This window comes from Cryptomeria japonica, chromosome 7 (genome assembly GCF_030272615.1).
Source record: "Cryptomeria japonica chromosome 7, Sugi_1.0, whole genome shotgun sequence".
NCBI lineage: Eukaryota > Viridiplantae > Streptophyta > Pinopsida > Cupressales > Cupressaceae > Cryptomeria > Cryptomeria japonica.
In genome coordinates this window covers 616,434,243-616,461,513 of record NC_081411.1, presented here as the reverse complement: position 1 = coordinate 616,461,513, position 27,271 = coordinate 616,434,243, and the positions used below count along the sequence as shown (strand labels likewise).

The 27,271-nt window shown below is 37.7% G+C and overlaps 1 protein-coding gene across 2 annotated transcripts in view; it reads right to left on the bottom strand.

Moving 5' to 3' along the window:
- Nucleotides 1–27,271, bottom strand: part of LOC131035831 (uncharacterized) — a 198,350-nt gene that overhangs the window by 146,397 nt on the left and 24,682 nt on the right. For both annotated transcript variants that reach the window (XR_009358328.1, XM_057967557.2), the window contains exons 2-3: nucleotides 6,262–6,336; nucleotides 5,966–6,116 (exon numbers count right to left, since the gene is read on the bottom strand). Coding sequence is in view for 1 of the 2 variants with exons in the window: in XM_057967557.2 (XP_057823540.2) it covers nucleotides 5,966–6,116; nucleotides 6,262–6,336 (226 nt within the window). In the remaining variant the exon portion in view is untranslated. The remainder of the gene's footprint in view (nucleotides 1–5,965; nucleotides 6,117–6,261; nucleotides 6,337–27,271) is intronic.

Here is a 27,271-nt window from a genome sequence, read left to right as displayed (position 1 = left end):
CTCGTCCTTTTTTCCTTTTTTTTCAAATCTAAGCTAGTAAAATCCTGTGTTCCAGCAATATTCAAAGCAAATCAGACGTTTAGGTCGTCAAGTGTAAGTCCCCTTGTGATTCTAGCAAATCACATCATACCACAGAGAGCTTATCCACGAGTAGAGAACCTACAAACAAGAACCTTGGAGTTGCCTCGACTAATCCTTCAGCGAGATCTTCAGCAATCGAGAAACTTTGCTCAAGAGAGGATAAGGTACCTTTAGGTATTTTATTCTGTGTTCGCATGTGCATAAAAAACCTCTGCAACATTCGTCCAAGGGTCAGGAGCGAAATTCTTAAAAACCTCTCTTTTGCCCCAAATTTGCATCAAGATTGGTGTTGGTTGAGAATGAGGGCGTCCTTGGGCATGTATGGGTCAGGAGCGAAATTCACTTTTTAGGACAAAAACTATCATGTTTCCTCTCCAAAATACCTTCCAAGGCGAGCACACACTAGTTTTCCTTCCTCCAAAGCCTAGGGATCCACGCCTTGACCTCTATCATGAGCAATTTGAGTCACATTGGGAATTTCGCTCTGGAATCTCAGGAAGGGTCAGGAGCGAAATTCACCTTTTAGGTCACAACTCTTCATTTTCTTCACTTCAATTCATCTTGCAGGGCAAAGTAACATCATTTCAACCTCAACTACACTTTAGGACTCCTAGTCTTGACTTGACACAAGGAGGAAATAGGTAGATGAAGAATTTCGCTCTGGACCCTTTGGAAGGGTCAGGAGCGAAATTCACCTTTTAGCTCAAAATTCACACTTTTGAAGGTCAAACATCTTTCCAAGGCATTCCAAATAGCTTTTATCACCCTAGTCTAGGCCTAACTTAGCACAAAATTTGGAGGATAAGATGGTTTTTAGGATTTTCGCTCTGGGCCCTTTGGAAGGGTCAGGAGCGAAAATCTTATTTTAGGCTTATTTCCTCATCTTTTCAACTCCAATCCACCTCCAAGATCAAGGACACATCGCCTCACTCCTATCTAGGCCATAAAAACCAAAAACTTGACTTGATTTGCAAGGAAAAAAGGGTGATCCTAGGAATTTCGCTCTGGACCCTTTGGAAGGGTCAAGAGCGAAATTCTCATTTTGGCTTCAAAATTTGCATTCTTGGTGACTAAAATCCACTCTAAGGCAATCCAAATGACTTCTCTCACCCTTGTCCAAGTTTGACTTTGCTCAAATTTTGGAAGAAAAGATGGTTTTTAAGATTTTCGCTCTTGACCCTTTGGAAGGGTCAGGAGCGGAAATCACTTTTTAGGCTCAATTCCTTCACATTTGATAATCATTGATAAGTCAGAGTTATTTCTAAGGACCTCTCCCATCAAAACTCACCTTAGTCAGCACTAGGCTTGGCACAAAATTGGGAAAAAAGGTGGTTTTGAGAAAATTCGCTCTGGACCCTCTAGAAGGGTTAGGAGCGAAATTCTCGTTTTGAGCTCATTTCTTCATATTTGATGACTCTTGACAATTCAAGGACATGCCTAAGGACACCTCTAATCTTGACCCACACTAGACTTGGCATAAATTTGAGGGAAAAGATAGGTTTTGCACAATTTCGCCCTGGACCCTTTGGAAGGGTCAGGAGCGAATTTCATGATTTGCTTGTTTATCCTCACTCAATTCCATTCTTTTCACTTTGTTTACTTGGACTCTTATCCTTGGATCCCTCTCCCATGCTTGCAACATTTCGCTTGACCTCAAAGTGACTAGAAAAGAGAATTTCGCTAGAAATCATGGCCAGGGACAGGACCTATAATGAATTTCGCCCTGGACCCTTTGGAAGGGTCAGGAGCAAAATTCTTCCTCTAGCCCAAAATCATCATTTTTTGAGACAAAAATCCATTCAAGAGCAATCTCAAGGGCTTCTATCATCCTTGTCTAGGCCTGAATTGGCACAAATGTGAAAGGAATAGGTGGATTTAGGATTTTCGCTCTGGACCCTTTGGAAGGGTCAAGAGCGAAAATCTCATTCTTGACTTGATCCTTCATCTTTTCACCTCCAATCTTCTCTAGAAGGTAACTAAACATCATTCTCATGCAAGGATCAAAGTCTTAAGCCCAAGCAAGGTCAAAAAGGTAGGCTTGTAAGGAATTTCACTCTGGACCCTTTGGAAGGGTCAGGAGCGAAATTCACCTTCTTGGCTAGAATCCTTCATTTTTTCAAAGCTCTCACACATTTCCAAAGTCCAAACATGTCCACTCTTCCCCTCAAGATGCCTTGCAACTCAAAATTTGGTCAAACTAGGGAGGAAATGAGCCTTAGGAGGATTTTCACTCTGGACCCTTTGGAAGGGTCAGGAGCGAAAATCACCATTTGGGCTTGATTGTTCATTTTTTAAACTTCAATTTTCTCGTGGAGGCAAATATAGATCGTTTTCCATCAAAGGAGCAAGGTTTCAAGCCCAAACAAGGTAGCAAATGAGGTTTGTAAGGAATTTCGCTCTGGACCCTTTGGAAGGGTCAGGAGCGAAATTCTCTTTTGGGCTAAAATCTTGATCTTCCAAATCATCCCACTCCCTCTCAAGGCAAGAACATTTTAATTCCTCCTTCATCATGCCAACGCCTAGCCAAAACAAGGAAGAAAACAAGAGATATAAGGATTTTCGCTCTGGACCCTTTGGAAGGGTCAGGCGCGAAAATCATGTTTTGAGCTTGATTCTTGACTTTTCCAACTCCAATCCTCTTTGAGAGGCAAACATAGATCCTTTCTCTTGCATCTCCACCAAGATCTTGACTTTGGCTAGAGGGAAAATGAGTGCTTTCAAGAATTTCGCTCTGGACCCTTTGGAAGGGTCAGGAGCGAAATTCGCTTTGGACCCTTTGGAAGGGTCAGGAGCGAAATTTGACATTTTGGACTCTCCGTCAAGATCATTTTATGGAATATAACATTTAAGTATAAGTTCTTATACTTTAAGTTATATTCCATATATACTGTCAGGATGTTTGAGAGTCGTTTTGGACCTCTAGGAATTATATTGCAAAATCTAGTTTTTGGAGGATTCTTCAATTTTCCAGACTTAGTCAAATTTCAGGATCAGGACATTCCAGACTTAGCCAAATTTCAGGATTAGGGCATTCCAAACTTAGCCAAATTTTAGGGCATTTGAAGATCAGGATGACATTCCAGACTTCATCACTCACCAACTTGACCTAGCTCGGACCTTCAAGAATGACACTCACTCACCAAGCAAGACACAATTAGCAACAAGAGCAAAACCAGGCCCTAAGGAAGACTCTTAAAGAAACCCTAATTCTGGGGCCCCAAAGACTCACCTCGGCTCAAGCAGAGCCTGCCATCCTAGTGATCCCCCTAGCGACACTCGAAAAGCAAAGGCTAAAAGACAAAAACCCTAAAAGGCCTAGAAAACACACCCCAAAAGGCAAAAAGCAGGGGTCCCCATTTGCAATGGGGCGATGTGTGAATACGTCACAACAAGAGGCACAATACACAATAGAGGCAAAGTACATAGCAATAGTGTCATGTTGTTCTTTGGATGAAGCAAACATTGAAAGACAGTAAGGTAGCAGAACATCATGTCAAGTTGGATTATCTCAAGCAAAAATTCTAAGTGCTTAAGGAGAAGCACAGAATCAAGAGGAGCTAATGACTGTATTATCTTTCATCCTTATAGATTTCTTAGTGATATGCTTTCAAAATACAACTCAGAGAAAGATCAATTAGTGGATTTCAAAAAGAGGAAGAGTAACAGGAAAAGGGAGATTGATGCCATTGATGTCAAGAGGAGGAATTATAGAAAGGGGAAGATTCTTTGTGAGTACTGGACATCCCTTTGCCATTAATGTCAAAGGGGGAGAGTTACACAAAGAGCAAGCATTGCAAAACGAGGGGGTCTTATGTTCTTGTGTGCATAGATGATTAATTCTTTCCAAGGTTGCCATCAATAACAAAGGGGCAAATTGTTGGAAATGTTGTCATTGATGTCAAAGTATGTTTTGTTCATTGTTGGAAATATGGTCATTGATGTCAAAGTGAGATTGTTGGAAATATTGTCATTGATGACAAAGGTTGTTGATGTCAATGTTTGGGAGATTGTTTGTTATATTGGCTTTAATTGGAGGCCAAGTCATGAAATTTTATTATTTTGAAAGAGATGTAAAGGGAGGCCGACTTGTGGAATTTTATTATTTTAAAGGTGTAATTGGAGGCCAACTCATGGAATTTTATTAATTGGTGACTGACTCATGGAATTTTATTATTATGATTTAATTTTATAGGGCCGACCTATGTGTTTTATGTAATTATTTTTGGCACCCAAAGGGGTATAAAAAGGTGAAGCATGTTTGTAAGTATGGTGTGTGAGAAAATGTTTTATCATTCGAAGACAAAGAAGAGCAGATTTAATCCAAAGCAGATTTTGTTAAGTGTAAAAGTGCAGAAATATATGTTCATCGCCAGTTGAAGAAGCAACTTTCAAAAGGTGAAATTTTGTAGAAAAGGTTGGTGCCTACTAAAAGAAGAAATTGGTGTCTCTTTCTGAGTTCGTGCTCAGGTGTGAGGATCAATGTCTCCAGTAGGTTGATGCCTGCAAATTTTATTAGTGGGGATTAGTGTCTCCAATGAGTTGGTGCCTGCAAATGTTTTAAGATCATTTTATTTTTGTTGTGGCTGGATTTGGACAGTATATCCAAGCAGTCCTCCTCCATGGTTTTTCACCAAAACGAATTCCATGTAAATCTTGTGTTCTTAATTGTGTGGATAAAGATGTATAGAAATTTGATAGAAGCTTCCTATAATATGAATACCAGCAGAGTTTTTCTGACTTTGAATATCCCTCTTACTTCTTGATATTTCGATTGATGCTTTTAGTTTGTCACTGTATGATCACTTTTCCATAACTCACAAACACTATATATTGAAACGCAAATTTCTCAAGTTTCTACATTGAGTTTAGCAAATGATAACATACACTAGGTGTTCTTCCCAGCTATGAGAATCAGCAATACATCTCAGCCAATGTGTATTCAGAAATTCAAAAAGAATAAATGACAGCAAAACACAAAGCTGTTGCATATAGATTGATGATATTAACATAGACAATTTATTTCTATATATACTAATCAAAACCAATTGATATAGATTTCAGTCACAACTCTTTCTGTTTTTCATAATATAAAATACTATTCACTCAATAATTACTTCATCACAACTATTCAAATTTTCATAACTAATATTAACTCTATGATTCCTTCATTGCAATATTTTGCATCTATCACTTCATCACAACTCTTCACATCTATCACTTCAACATAATAATACTTCAGCAAGGAATGGAACCCTCTTACTTTCTACACACCACAAAACTGGTGTTGATATAAAAGGCCGGTGCCCTATAAAAGAAAAACAAATAAAGCTGGGACATTTATCATATAGATGTTGATCACCAGGCATGGTCCATGCCCAAAAAGGAAATTACCTTCATTTTCAATTAATTTACCCATCTAGAAAATTTTCCTAAAATTATTCTTTCACCCATAATGAGGTAGATGACTAAACAGGCATGAACCACGTACTACGTGATTTTTTTTTTCAGATCAGCAAACGACATGGCCCCATTGGTAGCTTCTTGCAACCGTACATCATCAAAACACAAAACTTTTGCCAGCATAAAAGCTAGAAAAAGGACACTTTGCAAGATGCTAGGTAGAATATGTAAGTTAGTGCCCCCAGTTTTTGAAACTAAAGGTACGTATACAGGCTATCATAGCCTTACATGCTAAGCACCAATAGCTAAAATAAATTCAAAAATAACTTCTGAACCCTAAGATCTAATTTGATGTTAAATTGGAAATAGAAAAAGTAAGAACTATCCTGCTGCTCACCACAGTGGAATTTATCTCTAAAGAACGTCATATTATTGTTTTTTCACTTTAAAACTTTAAAAGCAAATACAGAAGATGTTCAAGCACCTGAAGGTCGATCTACTTTGTTTAATAGAAGAATTGGACGAATCCCACGTTTTAAAGCTTTTGCAACAACAAATTTTGTTTGTGCAAGTGGACCTTCACCAGCATCTACAACTAAAATTGCTCCCTCCACCATGCCAACCACTCTCTCTACCTGTTAGCAAGATAATCAATGGATTCTGAGAAAAATTGCAATCATCTACTCTTTGTTCCAATAAAATAATCAAGAATAATAATAGCCCAAATATATACAAGTCAACTTCATATACTTTACCTCAATAAATGAGATGATTACCTACCTCACCTCCAAAATCTGCATGACCTGGGGTATCAACCATGTTTAGCTCAGTTTCATTCCATGAAAGTGAAGTAACCTGCATGTTTAATTCCTTATAATGTCTCTAGTTCCAACTTAATGAGAATAAGCATAGAGAATAAATTTAAAAAATAATGTAATTATTTGCAAAAGGAAACAAACAAAAACTACTATTTTATACCTGCCCAAGAACATACACACAAATATATAAGCAGGAGTGCAAGTTTACATTACCAGAAGTTAGGTCACCTAAATGAAGAAAACTTACACCCATATAACAATTACAATCCATCTAACTTATACAATGGTCACTTTTTTAGTGCAAATATATTATACATTTGACATCATAGTTTTCATCTTTCAAAGTTATTTTAAGTTCACTATAAAGACTGGTGCAATAGATTGTATGATTCAGAAAGTCATAACCAAATGATGATTTTAGATAGAGCAATATTTTATAATAACCAAGTAACAAACTTTATAATTTCTGTTTCCATAGACAGGTATATCAAATCTTCAGGTAAGGCATACTGGACCCACCCGGAATTGGAGATTGAAGCTTAATTTTCCAGAAAGGAAAATCCAGACCACACTGGATGTCAATCTCAAAGAATAGGAAGGGCCATCCTGAATACTGTTGCTTGGAAAGATGTTCTGATAACACCAATAACTTGGCGGAAGTAAAAGAATCATTTTCAGGCCTAAATGTTACTAAGTTGCATAATTGATCAAAACTGGCAGTCAAATGGGTATCCAAAGGTTACAGTAGTCTCCATAATCAATGGAGGATACCAGATGTGGAAGTTGAGATCTATCATTTAGGATGTATTTTGTTTATCCAAATAGCTTAGCTATATCACCTTTATGGTTTTAAGTTTGATGAGAAGACAGTAGAGTTACGAATATATTAGCTAATGAAGGGGTTTTTTGTATGAAAAATAAGGGGATAATTTAAAATATTTTCGTATTTGCATCCATAATCTCTAAGTTGTCAACATCTATTAACAATGATAGCTCAAAGTGGGCAAATAAATATCAAGTGTTGATAAAGCCACTCATTGGCTTTTCAGGAAATATATGGTATTTGAAGTGAAAGCACATGGGCTTTATAGGAAAAAATGGCAAAAATTTTCTCGTACGTGTACGAGTACGAGAATATGAGTACGAGGAAAAGATTATGAGAATATTCCTTTAGGGTTAGGGTTATTCTTTGTTAGCCGACTTTGTATGTTGCCCTAAAATTACATGTTATAAACGGTTGGAATGCATAAGGCATTGTAATGGTGTTGTACTGATTTACTGGATAATAAGAAAAAATTGGACGGCTGTGTTCTGGGGATGTAGCCCATTTTTGGGTGAACCATGTTAAATCTCTGTGTTATCTATGTTATGCAATTTTCTTCATCTTTTGTGTTTGTATCTGCATATAATTGTTAATTTGTATTTGCTCCGGATCTACCTAAACCCTAATAATTGGTATCAGAGCCGTGTATTTCTGTAAATTGGTAGGGACTTTCGAAATTGAGTGGGAGCAATGGAAGAAACCAAATTCAAGGTCAAGAAGTTCAACGACCAGAATTATCACTTATGGAAAATGCAGATGGATTACCTGTATCAAAAGGATCTGTGGCGGTCACTGGAAGGAAACTCAAAGAAACTGACCACGATGTCAAATGAAGATTGAGATATTCTGGACAGGAAGGCACTGGGAACCATTTAGTTGTGTCTTGCGCCGTTTGTAGCATTCAATATATCAAAAGAAACAACTACTGTAGATCTGATGCTGGCACTGGCTAAACTGTATGAGAAACCCTTAGCTTCAAATAAGGTATTTCTTATGAAGTAGTTGTTTAGTATGAAAATGAGTGAGGGAGGATATGTAGTAGATCATTTAAATGAATTTAATACAGTTACCAGCCAATTGTCTTTTGTAAAAGACAACTTTGATGAAGAGGTTAGGGCTCTCTTAATTTTATGTTCTTTGCTAGAAAATTGGAATAGCTTGGTTATGGTTGTAAGTAACTCTATCTCTGGTACAAACACTTTGAAAGTTAATGATGTTGTTGGTGTTATCTTAAGCGAGGAAATGCAATGGAAAAGCACATGTGAGACTTCAACATCATTGGGTACTGTTTTGAATGTAAAAAACAGGGGAAGATCAAAGGAAAGAGGAAAAGGCCCTGGGCGTGAGAAGTCACGAGGGAAGTCAAAGAAAGGATGCTCTCAATCCAGAGGAAGAAAGGATTGCTGATACTGCGGAAAGCCAGGAAATTTAAAGAAAGATTGTTGGTCTCAGAAAAACAAACAAGGAGACGGAAATGAACATGACAGTAAGGAAGCCAATGTTGCAAGTAATACTTTACAAGATGCCTTGATTTTGTGTTTAGATAATGTTAATGATTCTTGGATAATAGATTCAGAGGCTTCATTTCATGCTACACCCCATAAAAAATATTTTCTAGATTATGTTCAAGGTAATGTTGGACAGGTATATTTGGGTGATGATGAGCCCTGTCGGATTGTTGGAAAAAGCAAGATAAAGATCAAGTTGCAGAATGGAAATGACTAGTTGTTGCAGGAGGTAAGGCATGTTCCTAATTTAAGAAGAAATTTAATTTCTGCAGGACAACTGAGCAGTGAAGGTTGCATAGTTACCTTCACAGACAATGTCTGAAAGGTCACTAAAGGTGCATTAGTAGTAGCTAAAGGTGCAAAGGTAGGCACAATGTATGTGTACTGGTAATACTTATTCTACCTTAGCTGCTATAGAAAAAGTTCCTACAGGGTCAGCTACAATAGATGTTGCAACGACAGATTCAAAACTGTGGCACCATAGACTTGGGCACATGAGTGAGAAAGGGATGAAAATCCTTCACTCTAAAAATTTGTTGCTAGGATTGAAGCAAGTTGATTTAGAATTTTGTGAAACTTGTGTTTATGGTAAACAGAAAAGAGTCAGATTTCTCAAGGGTGGGAAAGAGAAGAAGAATGAGAAATTAGAGCTTGTGCATTCAGATGTATGGGGACCAGCTCAGGTATCATTTCTTGGTGGCTCTTGTTATTATGTTATTTTTATAGATAATGTAACTAGGAAAACATGGGTATATTTCCTAAAACAGAAATCAAATGTTTTTGAAACTTTTAAGAAATAGAAAGCTTTGGTTGAGCATGGGACAGGAAAAAAGTTGAAGTGTCTCAGATCTGATAATGGAGGCGAGTATTGTAGCAAAGCATTTGAAGATTATTGTTCTTTCAATGGAATCCAAAGGCAAAAAACAATTCCAAGAACCCCACAAGAAAATGGTGTGTCTGAGAGAATGAATAGGACCATCATGGAGCGTGCAAGGAGCATGAAATTGCATGCTAGACCACCCCTACAATTTTGGGCAGATGTTGTACGTACTGTTGTTTATTTGATAAACAGAGGACCTTCAAATCTTGTGGATGGTGGCATTCCAAAGGAGGCATGGACGGGTAAAAACGTAAACTATTCTTTTCTAAAAACCTTTGGTTATGAAGCTTTTGTCCATGTTGATAAAGAAAACATAACCAAGCTTGATGCTAAATCTAAAAAATGTACCTTCATTGGATATGGAATGGATGACTTTGGTTATCGGTTATGGGATTTTGAAAATCTGAAAATAATTAGAAGTAGAGATGTTGTATTCAATGAGAAGGTCATGTATAAAGAACAGATGTAGGAAAAGAAACATGAACAAGTCAAAAAGAAATATGCAGTGGTGGATGAGATTCCTGAAATAAAATGCCATTGGTACCTGATTCTCAGCAACAACAAAATATCCCACAAACTCCTGCAAGTGTTAGACATTCTATGATGTTAAGTAGGCCTCCTGAAAGATTTTCTCCTTCTTTGTATTCTATTTTATTAATTGATTCTGGTGAACCGGAAGGATATGAAGAAGCAATGCAGGTGGATGCCAAACAACAGTGGGAGCTAGGCATGAAAGAGGAAATGGATTCCTTGATGAAAAAATCAGACTTGGGACTTAGTCTCATTACCTGCAGAAAAAAGAGTCTTGTCAGATAAATGGGTTTATAGGCTAAAGGAGGACGATGGAGGATAGAAAAGATACAAGGCCAGACTCATGGTTAAAGGTTTTGCACAGAAAAAGGGTATAGATTTTGATGAAATATTTTCTCCAGTTGTAAAAATGACTTCAATTAGAACTGTTCTAAGTCTTGTGCCTACAGAAGACTTGCATCTTGAACAACTAGATGTTAATACAGCTTTTCTCCATGGGGATTTGGAGGAGGAAATCTACATGCAGCAACCACAAGGATATGAGGTCAAAGGTAAGGAGTTAGTGTGCAGGTCGAAGAAGAGTCTGTATGGCCTAAAGCAAGCACCCCGACAATGGTATTTGAAATTTGATAGTTTCATGGCTGAACAAGGTTACCACAGATGTCATTCTGATCATTGTGTTTATTTTAAGAGATTGGCTAATGGTAGTTATATTATCCTTTTACTCTATGTTGATGACATGCTTGCTGTTGGGTCTAACATGCAGCACATAAATGAACTTAAACAAAAATTAGCAAAGTCATTTGCTATGAAGGATTTAGGTGCAGCTAAGCAAATCCTTGGTATGAGGATTTCACGGGACAGGAAAAATAGAACATTAACTCTTTCCCAAAGTGGGTATATAAAGGTGTTGAAAAGATTTAACATGCAAAATGCAAAAGCAGTTGGTACACCTTTGGCTAGTCATTTCAAATTGACTAAGGAGATGTGTCCAAAGACACAGGAAGAGGTAAATAAAATGTCTAACATCCCCTATTCATCAGCTGCTAGCAGTCTGATGTATGCGATGGTATGCACATGGGCAGATATTGCACATGCAATGGGAGTTGTGAGCAGGTACATGAGCAATCCAAGAATAGAACATTGGAATGTTGTCAAATGGATTCTCAGGGATTTGAGAGGTACTTCTAGCAAGGCATTATTTTTCAAAGGATCAAATGCTTTTCTACGAGGATATGTTGACTCCGATCTGGCAGGTGATATTGATACAAGGAGTACTACAGGGTATGTTTTTACTGTAGGGGGGACTGCAGTTAGTTGGATTTCTAGATTGCAAAAGGTTGTTGCGCTTTCAACCACTGAAGTTGTGTATGTAGCTACTACTGAAGCTAGCAAGGAGATGATTTGGTTACAACGTTTTCTGGAGGAATTGGGCCAGATGCAAGAGAATAGCCCATTGTATACTGATAGCCAGAGTGCCATTCATCTTGCAACAAATTCAGCTCTTCATTCGAAGAGAAAACACATTCAGCTTAGGTACCACTTCATACGGTTTGTTTTGGAGGATGGCCAGTTACGGCTTGAGAAGATTCACACAAGTGACAATCCTGCAGATATGTTCACGAAGGTAGTCCTACGAGAGAAGCTGATTTCCTCAGTTTCTCTCGACATTCTTAACTGAACATCGTGGAATTAAGGAACAACCGAGTCTAGGAGTTTTATCCAGTGGGAGCTGCGAGTTCAACAGTGTCGTCCAGGATCAGTCTCCAAGTGGGAGATTATTTGGTGTGGAGCTTGATTAATCTCTAAGTGGGAGATTGTTGGTTTGTGGCGACTAATCATGCAACTATTGTACACTCGTTGGGCAGACATGTCGGCCCGAAGGCATGGCGAGCGGAGCTCGCCACAAAAAATTTCTCATACGTGTACAAGCACAAGAATGTGAGTACTAGGAAAAGATTACGAGAATATTCCTTTAGGGTTAGGGTTATTCTTTGTTATCCGACTTTGTATGTTGCCCTAAAATCACATGTTATAAGCGGTTGGAATGCATAAGGCATTGTAATGGTGTTGTACTGATTTACTGGATAATAAGAAAAGATTGGACGGCTATGTTATGTGGATGTAGCCCATTTTTGGGTGAACCATGGACGGCTGTGTTTTGTGGATGTAGCCCATTTTTGGGTGAGCCATGTTAAATCTTTGTGTTATCTGTGTTATGCAATTTTCTTTATCTTTTGTGTTTGTATCTGCATATAATTGTTAATTTGTATTTGCTCCGGATCTACCTAAACCCTAATAAAAAGTAGCACATTAATCTATTTAACATAAATTATGGAATGGTGTACATCATAGCATAAAAAACCTTTTGAGGAAAAAATCAGCAAACCAAAAGAATAAGATTTAATCAAAAAATGGGGAAAACAAACAGATTATGAATAACATAAAAAAAAAAATTGTTTTTAATTTATAGGCATTTTAAGAGAATATAGATATAAAGAGAAAATAAAAATGAGAGTAAGGATCTAGGGGTGCAACACCTAGCATGTTCAAGGGTCAATGCTCCTCATAGGATTTAGGGGCAATGCCTCTGGTAAGATTAAGGGGCAGCGCCCCTTGTGGTGGTGGCAACACCCCCAACGGGATTAAGAGGCAATGCCCCTTGTGAGGATTTGGAGGAAACACCCATGCCCCTAGCACACTCCTTGTTGTGATACAAGGTGGGATCAAGTGGTAGAGCCCCTACCACCAAGCTGAAATTAAAGCCTTTAAAACAACACAAACCTTCTTGGAGCATGCTATTTTTCATAATTTGACTAATTTTAATCAAGCTTCAAGACTCCTCCAAATCTTTCAAAAAATGCTTAACTTTGACAATTTTAGATTTCACTGTTGTCAAATTTTTATTCCTTTTTTAACAAATAATTATATAATATTGATATAATAAAACTATTACACCTTTCAATTAGAATATTAGAAACATATAAGATCCTAAACCCTAACACTTAACCTACCTACAAACAGAACATTCAGAGTTGATGAAACCTTAAATAAATCTAAATCCCACAATTATGCTCCACACTAAAATTCTCCATAGACATAATTAGCTTTCAAAGAAGGAAATGATGGACAATTTGGCTACTTAATTTCAATTCAATAAAGAGGAAAATAAGAGGGGACATTTTGAAAAGGTCTACATTTGAAGGGACAAGTTTAACTCACCAGGCAAGAACTTATAAAAGGAAAGCTCAAAAAGCATAATGAGTAAACAGAAAACCCAGTATGTAAGCCATTGCTTGTCATCCAGCTGGGAAGGACTTTCAATTGATTTAAATTATGCCAGCAGCCAGCCATCACGCCTGACAGGTATTATTAATCACAGTTTTGAACTTTTGAATGTGGATCTTGAAAAAAAGCAAGGAAGAGCAAGAACTTCTGTTTTCATGGGATCATTTCACGGCAAGTTACTATTGAGTTTTTCACAGCTGAGAAAACTCCAGCAGCCCCTCTGCATGTAACCATTGCTTTGTTCAAGCTTTTAAAATAAACAAGTTAGAAGCGCTTAGGAAGGGAAAATCAGCATAGGAAGGAACGTATATAAAAGATGCATTGGATTTGTCTGTCATAAAATGTAAATTTCTTGCATGCATTTATTGTTCTTATAAATCCCTGCATGATAAACCCTTTTTTCTAAGTTCACTCATCCTGATGACCACAAGAAATCGCAAAAAATGATATAAAAAAACTTTGAAAATCACTGAAAAATACTGCATGTGATTTTAACACAATTTTAGCATGATTTGAAGGTAGATGGGAATAAATAGGTCAACGACCATTGACCACGACTTTTTTAAAATACATGATTTTCTCAGGGGAAAAATTGCATACGGTGGTATTCCATGATTTTGCCGATTAATTGTGCAATTTTGGTTATTTCTGCTTCTGTACATGCACTACAAGCTCTCTGGAAAAAATACCTTAGAAGTTTGGAAATTTGAACCACTTTAGTGAATGCCTAAATTAAAATATTACCGTTGACCTTTTCAATATTTCATTCTATCATTTCCAAGCCAAGCCTAACACCAGCACAGGTAATGTAATTCTTACGGCCAAACTGATCAAACAAGTATGAACTAAATAGAGAATTCTAACCAATCAGCAAATTCCAATATAACATATTGAGGCAGAACGGAACTAAAATAAAATTTAGAAGTCCCCCGGATCCACAGTCATATTAGAAAAAATGTAGCATAGTTCATTCTGGGTTCACAAAGATTCATCAAAGATGAACCCACACTGATTCCACTGCCCCCTGTACAATTTCCTGGCTGCACCAAATAAGATCCTGAACTGAATTCAGATCAGACCTAGATCTAGGGCCTTTAGCTGACAAAGCAACCTAGTCTTAAGATTTAGCGAGGAGTTACCTTAAAAATGCTCCTAAAAACTCCCTAATATTGACCTGTGGGGATCCTGATAATTTATCTAATTACTTTTTTCTGTTACTTTAGGAAACAGAAAGAAATTCATGTTTTGACATTAAAGTTATAGGTTTATTTCCCATCTGAAGTTCTGAACCACCTGGATCTTTTGTTGGACCTGGATTTCAATGGTTATGACTTTCTGGAAAGCTAGTGGACCAGTTGCTATGTACATGGTTGATGGTGCTATAGTAAATTTCTGATGGTAATGTGTGTGCCTCTTTCTTTTTGTCAAAAAAACTGATGAATAGTGGTTTTCAGTCCTACAAACAAATGCCTGATATATCTTAGGACCATTTTTAATATTAGCCACAATTTGAGCTGCAGCTCTTTTGATTGAAAAAAGAATGTCAGTAGTCTAATAGATCAGAAGTTTGGGCTGTAAATCAATTTTGAACAGTTTTGAACAATTGACGAATATGTTAAGTTTCTTATTTTCAGTCCAAGACTGATATGGATTTATGAATTTTATTGAAACTTTCAGTTGGTTAGGGAACAAACCCTTGTGAATAAGCCTGATGTATGTAACAATAAAAGAGAGAAACTCTATGGAAATGTTTTAGGCTATAAACCATTATGAAGCATCATTTCAATTTTCAACTGTTTTATAGATCGTACAAAGAGTTTCTAGTAAGGATAAATCAAAATGTAATGTGAAGTGGATCATCCCTCTTGTTAAGTGGCCCAAGTTGAACAGGGATGGACCACTATAAGAAACCCATGCTTGCAAGGACTCAGAGAATACATCGAGATGAGAAAGACGAGACTTTGTTTTGCTTTCTGAAATTTTGTCTAACAATATAAAAGAGATTTTTGGAATCTGGGAGGAACTCATCATAGCTAACAATGGTAAGCTTGATTAATAACCAGTCAAAACTGGTTTGCAAACTGATTTATAAACTGATATTCCAAATCTCTGAAAATTTGGAAACTGAAACAATTGAAATAGACATTAGCAAGCTTATGTTTTGCTTCAAATCAAGAAAACCTACAAGCCAAGAGAAAGGAGCAAAGCAGCAAACACCTTGTCCAAATTAGCATCGACTCTGCCTCCAAATAATGAGATCAATCATGCTTCACAGCAGCGTGTGGCTGACAATGAAATATTATAATCTAAGAGATTATTATATAAGGGCTCACGTCAACCTTAGCATTTTAATGGCTAAGTCTCTCTGTTGCATCAGATGTTTTAAGTTTGCAATTGACTTATTTTACACAGATAGGCCACGGTCAATGTGTGCTTGGATCTGCTCCCAAGCCGAAATATGGTGATGTGGTTGTAGCTAGAACTAGAGAGTTCCTTCTTTGTCATTTGAGTTCTGAATTTTAGTGTCATGTTTTATATGGCAAGGAAAAAGAAATTCAACTGCTTCACCCTTCCCCATATTTCCCCATTGTTAGGCAAAAAAACATTTCATTTGAGATGCTATGAATGAGCAGGATGCTGACCGTTCTTTTGGGATTAACAGTGAAAGCAGAAAATGTGTGTTTGACTGTTCCATGTGAGTTCAGATACCTGCCTTGCCAGAAACACGTTGACTGAGGTTCAAATCACTGACACAAACTGGGCCCATCTCAAAGTACCCTAATTATGCTCATTCCAAGCACAGTATTTCATAGTAGAAAAAATGGTTCTTGGAATAAATCTGAGAACCAACAGATCAAGATATTTTAGAAATATCACAATTTAATAGGGACAAAATAGTTAATGGTTAAAGCTAGGATTTTCAAAAAATTAAAAAAAATATGGTCAGGATTGGGGCTAGGGTTAGGTTTTCAAAAAATGCTACAGTTTAAAAACTGCCAAAAATGTTATTTCATGGTGAATTGCAATTTAACAGGATTAAATCAGATTAAAGTAGTAAAACAAAAATGGATGATTTTTCAAAATTTCAATAAACTTTTCTTTAAAAAATCATTTTCTGCTCCAAGTTTCTGCTACTCTGCACTATTCAAAACAATGCTGTTCAAACTGTGCAAGCTACTAAGGTTTGGCCAACAAGTGGATTGAGAAAGGCAGTTCATGGCCCTCGAAAAAGAAAATGAAGAGAAAACCAGCCACTTACGATTGCTTAAGAGAGAGCAAGTGGCATTAGCTAGCTCCTATGCTACACCAAATTTCCAGGATGGGGATGGCAAGGGATGTCTTTCAAGGATGGATTTTTTGGGAGGCCATTTTGTAGGGCATGGCAAGGGATGGCTATTTAAAAATAATGCCATATCCCCTTTTATCAGATTAAGATAATTAGTAATATTATTTAAGTTGGGTCCAATAAACTCTAATTTTTAAGGGTAACTTAATGATATTAACATAACTAAAATAAACAATATTTTTAAACACTAGTATTAAAATATAAGTATTTTAAAATACTAAAAATTTAGAAAAAAATTTTAAAAATAGATGTATTTTTAAATACTTGGAGGGAAATTTAGGACCCAAGGGCCCAATTTGAAAAAGGATATCAAGGAGGTGCCTATCTTAGTTTAAGGATTCGTTCAAGTTATCCTTTAGCATCCAATTTTCAGATTTGAGAAGTTTGTTTGATCTAGGGCATCCAAGGAAGAAAAGCTTGTTTCATAGATAGCAGACTCACCAAGTCAGCAAGTACTCACCAAGTCAAAACGAGTATTTGCTAATGAAACACACCAGAAAGACTCATCAACTTTTTGGCGAGCATTTGCCAGAAAGTCAGTGAGCCCATGCCAAAAATTCACAGCCGCCATGACAAAAGCAAGTCAAGTCAAAAACAGACTCAAAAACACAAAAAAGCATTGCAAAAAAGACAATTCTCCTTTGCAAAACCCCCAACACCCCTCCCACTTTGAACACAACCATCACAATGCTTTTACATCTCAAAGAGAAGATCTAAAAGGGCTTTTTAGTGAATTTCAAAGGCAAATTTGAAACAAAGGTCAATTAAAAAAATTCCAAATTGGCTGCAAAAACGAGCATCTAGGTTAAAAGAAATTCATCCAATGCTTAAACTAAGTAGTATTTTTGCATTTAAATTCCAAAAAAATGGATTCATTACCATTGTTTGAAGCTTTTTTCTGATTTTTTCACTGAGTTCACTATTTTTTGCATACCCAAATTTTTTATTTATTTTAAGCTTTTTTTTGGAATAGGATGTTTATAATCTTTAGATTATAACAATTTTTTATTGATTTAACCTAATTGATATTAATTAAACTAATTTTATGCTGATTTTTAGTAAAATGTTGTGCTTTCACTTTGCCACTGCCGATTACAAGCACTCGTCCTGCTGGAGCTAAAGACCTAACTTGGAAATATGCCTATCAAGGACTGATACTTGGGACAGTTGTTTGCATTAAATGCACAAACTTATACCATGGAGGCATAAATCGCCTCAAATACTATCTTGCAGGTATTACTCATCGTGATGCCAAGTCCTATGTCAACACTACTAAAGAGATAAAAAGAGAGATGGATGTCTACCTTGCATTGGAAGAAGACAAAAAATTGTAAAAGGATAAGACAAGGGCATCCATAGCTAGTGGTCATGGTCCTCAAGTGCAACCAGAATCAAACAAAGATATGGCATGTCAAGGCATATTAGAGTAATATTGCTATAATGGCCATGTAAGTCAATCAGTTAGTATTAAGAAACTTTCTTTTATGTATTTTATTCTCAATCGTTTCTGTTTTAGAAACATCGTCTAAAATCTCTATCTAAGGAGTATTCCCCTCCTTTGTAAATAATCAATTACCATTTCATTGTATCAAAGCAAAGGAATTTTTTGATGATTTTTTTATGAATAAAATTCGGAGTTTAATTACTTGAAATTCTTTTCAGAAGTTTTGGAATACTTTTTAATTAAAAATCGTAGGATTTTTTGTTTAAAAAAAATCTTGACCTACTCTAAGGATTTTCAAGGGTTTATACTATGAAAATTGTAGGCTGCTTTTTCCTTCCTAATGGTTGTGTTTCTGCAAATCGCGACTTTGTTTCTTGGATTAATTTTGCACCTAGGGTTCTCTATTTTACACGATTTTCTCACAAAAATCGTGAGTTTTGTGGCCACGACTGGAGCACTCTTGTACGCGACAACTCTACTTCATTCTGTGAATAGGGTTTTTTCTACTTGCGATTTTTGAGCTTTTACTACTCGCGATGGTTAGTTTCATGTACAGTAGCCACGTATAGGGCCTTTCTTCTTCCGCGCCAAGGTTTCTAACGGATTCATGTGAGTCCACTTTTATGTCAATATTTGTTTGACAATTTTTTTCAAAAATCGTGGGTTATCTTCTGCAACTAGGGCTTCTTTTGCCTATATTTTTACGTTTTTTTCAAACAAAATCATGGTTTTTTTCAGCTCGTGCCATTTTTGACTAATTTTTGACAAATCAAGGGTTTTTCATGTTCTAATTTGTTCCTAGGGATTTGTGCAAACTGATCACCTAGGATTTGATTGATATTTGACAGAAGAATCAGATTTTATGACAATTTTTTCAATAAAACATCAAGAATATTTTTTTTACCTTGATTTTTGGGCCTTTGGATAGCTGGAGGGATGGCATCATTGACCAACATCATGTTGGAAAGCAGCCAGAAATTCAACGAGAAAAATTACAATACCTGGAAACAAATTATGCTCACCATTTTCGAGTACCGGTACATCAGATTGTTCTTGGTAAAGATGCTCATCCCACAACTACAGGTAAAAACCAAGACAAGTTCAATGAGCATAATCATGAAGCAGTTTTGTTGCTCAAGTTCTCTGTCACACTGATGAGATGCTTCTAGAAATATCGTCTAGCAAGGATTGCTGCACAAATTTGGACTCACTTGAAGGATTTGCACGAGACATCAGATAAAGGCAGAGTTTTCTTCCTTAAAAATATGTTGTTCTCCATTCTAATGGATGACAAGATGTCTTTGCAGGATCATTTAATGAAGATCAAAGACACTCGCAATCGACTGAATGCCATAGGTTGCAAGATGGAAGAAGAGGATGTGGTGGTTATCACGCTGAAAAGCTTACCACAATCCTATGAGCACCTCATCAAAACTCTCAACATTACCTCCACAAATGTTGACCTAAAGTTTGATGAACTGCACAACAAGCTCTTGCAGCAGGACAAGTGGAAGAAGCAATTTGGGAGCAACAACGAGACAGCCAATGTGTAACGGGGTTTTATTGCCAAAGACAAAGGCAAAGACAAAGACCTCTCAATAGAAAGGACAAGGCAAATCTGAGGATAGTTCCAAGGGTCTAAAGAATATTACATGTCATTATTGTGGTAAGCTTGGTCAAATGAAGAAACAGTGCAGAAAGCGTTGGGCTGATCAAAAATCTAACCAGGGAGGATCTCAACAGAAGGCCCATGTTGTAGAGCATTCTAAGCAGAAGGAGTCTGTCTTCTAAGCATTTATGGTCAAACAACCAGCAAATCACATCAAGTCTTTTGCTTGGTATATTCATTTTGGAGCCTCTCGACATTTTACACACAGGAGAGATTGGTTCACGAAGTATAAGGTTTGCTCAAATTCAATGATCTTTGATGGTGGTGAAGAGTATACAATTGTCGGCAAAGGCAATGTTCAGATTACATCTGGTGGAAGAAATCTGATTTTTCTCAATGTATACTATGGTTTGGGCATGGAGCTCAATTTTCTCTCTGTAAGTCAAATTATGCAACACTATCCGAAGTTGAATGTCACCTTCAATGCACATAAGTGTCATATTGTTAACAAGGAGTCCAAGAAAACAATTGCAGTTGGCCTTGAAGATCATGGCTTGTATAGGCTAGTTGATATTAGAGACTCTTAAGAGCATGCAATGCAAAGAGTTCATCCATCAGTACTCTTTGGCATCAGCATTATGGGCATCTCAACCTACCTTCTTCTTGTCCTGAGGTTCTGATTTGGGGATATCACACAGATTGTCACTTATGCAGAGTTCACAAAGAAATTAATTGAGAGATTTGATACTAAGGACCCGGAGTTGCATTTTAAGGAGCTGGCACAACTTAGACAATGGGGATTAGTTGATACATATGTTGTTGAATTTCAAAGGTTAGCAGTTTTGGTGACTGATATTTCAGAGAGGAAGCTAGTTGATTTGTTTATGGATGGTCTCTCAATCCTTTACGAGGTTGGGTCAAGGGTCATGATCCTTTGACATTAGAGGAGGCTATTAAAAAGGCTAAAGACTTGGCACCATCATCGAGTAAATTTCCGTCTAAGGACTCTCATTTCAAGAAAGACAAAGATAAGAAACCAATCCAAAAAGACACACATCAACCACGTGAGGGTGCTAAGAAATTTAATAATGACCAGCTAAATGAGCTTAGAAGGAAAAAAGTGTGTTTTCACTGCAAGCAGCCATGGGATCCTTCTCATAAGTGTCCTCTTAAGGCCAAGGCCAAGCAGATTGAGTATTTTTCAGCAGAGGATACAACTTCGGAAAGCTCAGAAAATTCATCAGATTCTGAGGACAATGATGATAAATCAAATAGTTGGAAGGAATAGCAGTGATGATAGCATGTTAGCATGCTTGACAGGTACTCAAAAGGCAATCACCTTTAAGGTGCGTGGTGTGATACAGGGCCAGCGATTGATATCCTTGATTGATACTGGCACTACTCATAACTTCATTGATCCTTAGGTTGTGGTGAGTGTTGAAAATAAATAGCCAGTTTGGATTATACTTGATTAAATTTTAATGTTGCCTAGTGGCAATTAAAATTTAAATAACTTAAAGCGATTACAATAATGTAACTTGTAATCATATGAGACTGGTCCTATTTGGGTGTAACATGCTAAGGCAACATGTAAGTTATGATGACATGATAGGTCAAGACCTATTCATGTAACTTGTAATTCGAATTTATTGTATTTTGGCGCCAAGTTCATTATAGCCAACTAAGGCAAATAAGTTACTTGTATCTCCTATATAAATAAAGCGATGTAATCCATCCTATACACAATTCATGCATTCATCCAATTCAGCGATCTGATCTGCAAGCAATTCAAGACACAACGAATATACATTGAAGGCCTACCATTATACTTTAGGGTCAATGAATTCATTCTAGCTAAGTGAATCCAGTCAAGGGTGGTGATTATCATCAGATTGAAGGACAAGTCAAATTCGTATCAGAATTCAAGATTCAGATAAGTCAGTTTGTTCATGCCCTAAGTGGGCTAATTTGTACTTGGCTATCCCTTGACATTAATATAATCTGATTTGAATCTTGTTGTTGGGTTTTTCCTCCAAGAGGTGTTGTGACGTTTTCACACATCACCCCATTGCAAATGGAGACCCCCTACTTTTTAGGCCTTTCCGGTCTTTTGGCTTTGTTCTTGGGTCTTGTCACAGTAGTCTCGTCAATCTCTCCGCTTTGTAGGTGTTCGAGGGTCATTTTGGATTTAGTCTGCTTTTCGTTTGAGCGAGTTTGGTGAAGTCTTGAGCCTGTTTTGTCCTTTTTAGGGTTTCTGCCTTTTGTCCTAGATTTTAGGGGTTTCTATTAGGGTTTTGGAAAAACTGAACATACGACTGGAATCAGGACCCTTCAAGGAACCTCCCAGTAAAATTTGAGCCAAACGGAGCAACTTTCTATTTTTAGAAAGTTTCTATTTTTTAGGGATTTTACTGAGTCTCGGAATGTCATCATTTTGCCAAAAATCAAACTTACTATTTTTAGTAATTTCTATTTTTAGTAAATTCTATTTATAGTAAGTCATTCTTGTATCATGTCTAGGGGTCTAACGCTGACACTTTGAAGGTTTCTATTTTTGGAAAGTTTAATCTGATAGGACCATTTGGGCAAGGTGACAAAGATCAGGCATTTGCAACTATGTCTAATTCCGGAAAGTCAGAAAGCAAACAGAGAAAGCTAGAAGATGGTTGAGTGCTGGAAGCCCACTCCTGAAATGGAAAGCTCGAGAAAATTCTCTAAGTCTGGAAAAATCATCCCAAATTCTTACAAGGTGCCAAAATCAAGGAGGAATGGAGGATTCACAAATTTCATTGAATCCTCCACCAGTGCAAAATTCCGCCCAAGATGAAGGACAAGCGCCAAAATCAAGGAGGCATGGAGGATTCACAAATTTCATTGAATCCTCCACCAGTGCAAAATTCCGCCCAAGATGAAGGACGTGCCAAAATCAAGGAGGCATGGAGGATTCACAAATTTCATTGAATCCTCCACCAATGCAAAATTTCGCCCAAGATGAAGGACAGGCACCAAAATCAAGGAGGCATGGAGGATTCACAAATTTCATTGAATCCTCCACCAGTGCAAAATTCTGCCCAAGATGAAGGACAGGCGCCAAAATCAAGATGGCATGGAGGATTCACAAATTCATTGAATCCTCCACCAGTGCAAAATTCTACCCTACTCTCCAGCTGGGCGCCAAAATCAAGAAGGCATGGAGGATTCACAAAGTCATTGAATCCTCCACCAATGCAAAATTCCGCCCCAGGCCTCAACAAGGCGCCAAAATGGAGGGGTCATGGAGGATTCAGCATTTGATGAAATTCCTCCTCCACAGTGAAATTCCGCCCAAGGCATGGTGAAGGCGCCAAAACAAGGAAGTGATGGAAGATTCCAAACAAAGTGTGAATTCCTCTGCACATGGAAATAGCACCCTAGACTAATGGAAAGTGCCAAATTGAGGGGTGCTTGGAGGCATGGAAAATGATCAAATTCCAAGACATGGTGAATTCCATGCTTAAGCTTGAAAATGGAAATTTGTCTAAGGCATGAAAGTCAAAGGGTCAAGGAGGAATGAAAAGCAAAAAAAATCCCCTTGAGAAATTTTTTGAAATTTCCATTTTTAGACACCAAATCTTATTAGAATCCGGAAAGTTTTGCAGATTTGGACTCGTAAGATAATTCTCTATCTCCTATACCCGGGTCCTAAATTTTAGGAAAATCCCTAAAATATAGGCAATGTGGCAAATTGATCAGAAAGCTCCTTGCAAATGTGATGAATTCAAAGAGCACAAAAAATTCCTTCCTCGAGAAAGAAATGCGCCCAAGGTGAAGAATTCCAAGAAAGTGGAAAAATTGACTAAGTGATGGAAATTCCTTCCTTCAAGACAGAATTCCAAGAAATGTGAAAATTTGGCTAAGTGATGGAACTTTCTTCCTTCAGGACATAGTTCTTGGAAATCAGGAAAATTGGCTAAGGCATGAAGAATTTCCTTCCTCGGGGTAAGGAACAAATTTCTTTCCAAAGGAGAATTCCTTCACAACATGAATTCCACGTCGGGATGAATTGAACAAGAAATTTCCCCCCAGGGAAAAATTTGAAAAATCCATTCTCGGGCATCAAGAATCATCTGAAATTGAAAATGATGGTAGACTTGGAGTCGTGAGGGAATTTTCTCTCTCCTGGACCGTGGAACCCTAATTTGTTGAAAATTCCTAAAAAATAGGAGATGGTGGAAAATCATTAGAAATCTCCTCCAAAGCAAGTAAAGTTCGAGAAACTTCAAGAAAATTCTTCATGGATCAAATTCTTCTCTCCTTAAGTTTTCTCTCTCCAAGGTTTTCTCACCAAGTGGCAACCGAGTCAACGCACGCTGAATTAATGAAGCATCTCTTTGCATGCAGTCGTCACATTTTTGGCATTATGGCATATTCCTTCTACATGCAGTCGTCGCATTCAGGAGATGATGGTGCATTTATGGCATCATGGGCGATTTTTGCATGAGGGTGCATTCATCGCATAGTGGGCACTTTTTGAATGTAATGGTTAATTAATGCTTTATGGGTGCCATTTTTGGAAGGATTGTGATTAATTGTATATGGGCTTTATGGGGTATTTATTGTTGATTCCCACCTTCTTGTATCTTGAGTGGGGAATCTTCTAGGGTGAAACCCTAATTAGGGTTTTGCATGTAATCATGGTTTGAGGCCTATATAAAGGGGTGACCCCCCTCATTTGTAAAGGAGGGAGCTTTGTATGAAATTGTTGCAATAAGTTTTGAGATAATAACAGTGAAACATTGTTCTCTGATGGTGTCCACTTAAGTTATTTTTTCAAAGATTGCATGGTTTCACCTTCCTCACTTAGAGTATAATTTTATTTTCTCAGTTGTTAGTAAAGTGCTTTGATTTCAATGGAGAATGTAATGGTGTTTGATGAATTTCCATGGTTCATACTTTTTGCATCTTGTTGATTGTAAGTTGCAGTGTAAAGTTAGCCTGAACCCCCTAAATTTGTGCTAAGTTCGATTGTGGATGGTCGTTTGGATTGCATCATTTTTGGGTATTCAAATGTACTTTCTCGATTTGAAAATCCTCTAGCATCCCCAGAAGATTGCACCGGTTCTTGTGGAGTTGTAGTTGATCTTGGCAAAGCAGAGCTTGGTTTATTTGGAATTTGTCCACCAGAGCACTATTCATTGTTATCATTGCCCTTAGGAATAGATTTAGATCCTCCTAAATCCTTTCCCCTTTACTTTTAGTTCATTTTAGTTCGTTCGAAGCAGAAGCATCACAAATTCACTATATCCAATGATGGAGTTCCAGCCACAGCAAAGAAGTGAAAGAACGATGCAAACGTAAGGTCCCTTGGATTACCAGCAATCACATCAGCCAACTGAGTCGCATTCGTAGCATAAAGGAACCTTAGAGTCGATTGTTTGAACTTCTTGCAATCTTAGCATGCAATCGCACTTTGATCAAGAGAGAGTGAAGTGACCGTTAGGCAACTTTATTTTGTGTTCGACGCTGTCATAAAAAACACGTCAACAAGAGGGAGATTTTCCTAGCGTATTGTTGTGTTGTTCGTGTTGTTTTGTACTATTACGTGTTGCATTTTCACTTTCAATTATTTACATTCAGTCTGATCACTAAAATTAACAAGGTATCAGAGCTTGGTTCGTAAATAGTTGTCATTAGATTTGTCAATCTTTTATTGTCTTTTAGTCTAACCTACTGTTCAAAGCTTAGACTACATGGCTTCTTCTCTTAGGGCTGAAGACGGGTTGGAAGCATCTGCGAATTACACCTCTTGGAAGGTTCGTATGATGATGGCCTTGAATGATCTTGTTGAATACGTTAGCAAGGATGCTGAAGAACCTACTAATGAAAAAGAAAAAAAGAAAAATGGAAGAAGAAGGACTTTCAAGCTCGAAGGTTGATCATTGATTCTGTCAAAGACCATATTGTGTCTTCTATCTCCAAGATGAAGTCCACTAGAGAGATGTTCAACACATTAGAGAAGATGTATGAAGTCAACAACACTAGCCGCATTCTTGCCTTGAGGAATCAGCTCTCCCACATCTGATTGGAGAAAGAGGAATCTATCACTTCCTACTTCATGAGAATGACTGATTTAAAGGATCAACTTTCAGCAGTAATGAAGGAAGTTGAAGACAGCGATCTTACCTTGACTGCCCTCGATGGTCTTCCCCCAACTTGAGAACCATTCATTCAAGGAATCAGTGTGAGGATTGAGCTTCCCAAGTTTGAACGATTGAGGGGAGATTGCATCCAAAAAGAAACTTGGTTGGCTGCTAAGGGGGCAATTAGGAACTCTCATGGAGGATATCATCACATGCTTGCAGCCCAATCAGTCAAGAAGAAATGTGGAAATTGGAAAAAGGGCAACTTTAAGAGGAATAGAGATTTCAGACCTTTAGCAAGTCAATATTCAAGGAAAAAGCCAAGAGATCTCTCACGCATTCGTTGCTTCAGATGTGACAAGTTTGGTCACTATGCGAAGGAATGTCAAAATCAGCTCAAGCAAGGAGAAGCGAATCTCAATGAGGTTGCAGAACAAAAGACTTCTTCATCTCTACCTTATCAAGCAATATACCAACTGACTGCAACACATGGCTGATCGACAGCGGCGCATCTAGACACATCACAGGCTACCGAGAGCATCTCTCAGACTTGATAGAGAAAGAATCCAATCTTCATGTAGTAATTGGTGATGATGCTCGATATTCGGTAGGAGGTTTCAGTACTACTTCATTAAATTTAGATTTTGGTATCTCTTTACATCTCAGTAATATCTTATTTGTGCTTGGAATTAAAAGGAATCTTATCTCCATTTCTCCACTAGAAGATAAGGGTTATCAATTAGCATTTTTTGAGGGTAGAGTACTTGCGTGACCTAATAAATCTAGTTTTAAATCTGCTCGTGTCATTGCTTGACAAGGCAGAGATGAAGAGGAAGTCTTCATTGTTCTTTTGTTCTGCAACCTCATTGAGATTCGCTTCTCCTTGCTTGAGCTGATTTTGACATTCCTTCGCATAGTAACCAAACTTGTCACATCTGAAGCAGCGAATGCGTGAGAGATCTCTTGGCTTCTTCCTTGAATCATGAGTTGCTGAAGATCTGAAATCTCTATTCCTCTTGAAGTTGCCCTTCTTCCAATTTCCACCTTTCTTCTTGACTAATTGGGCTACAAGCATGTGATGATCTCTTCCATGAGAGTTCCTAATTACCCCCTTGGCAGCTAGCCGAGATTCTTCTTGGATGCAATCTCCCCTCAACCGTCCAAACTTGGTGTAGTGTCCTAAAATTGCGACACTTGCAATTTCGACCACATTTGGGTCTTCACGATGGCGATGTAACACGGAACCTGAATGGAGACCCCGAAACTTGTTCATGATATCAAAAACTGCATTTTTCAGCACCCTGCCTGATCCCTCCTTGCACCCTGCTGTCCCGGGAGGTGGGACCAGAGCGCCCAGCGCCCTGGTCCCCCAGGACCATGGCGCCCAACGCCCTGGTCCCTGGCCCTATTTTGGGCCCGGTCTC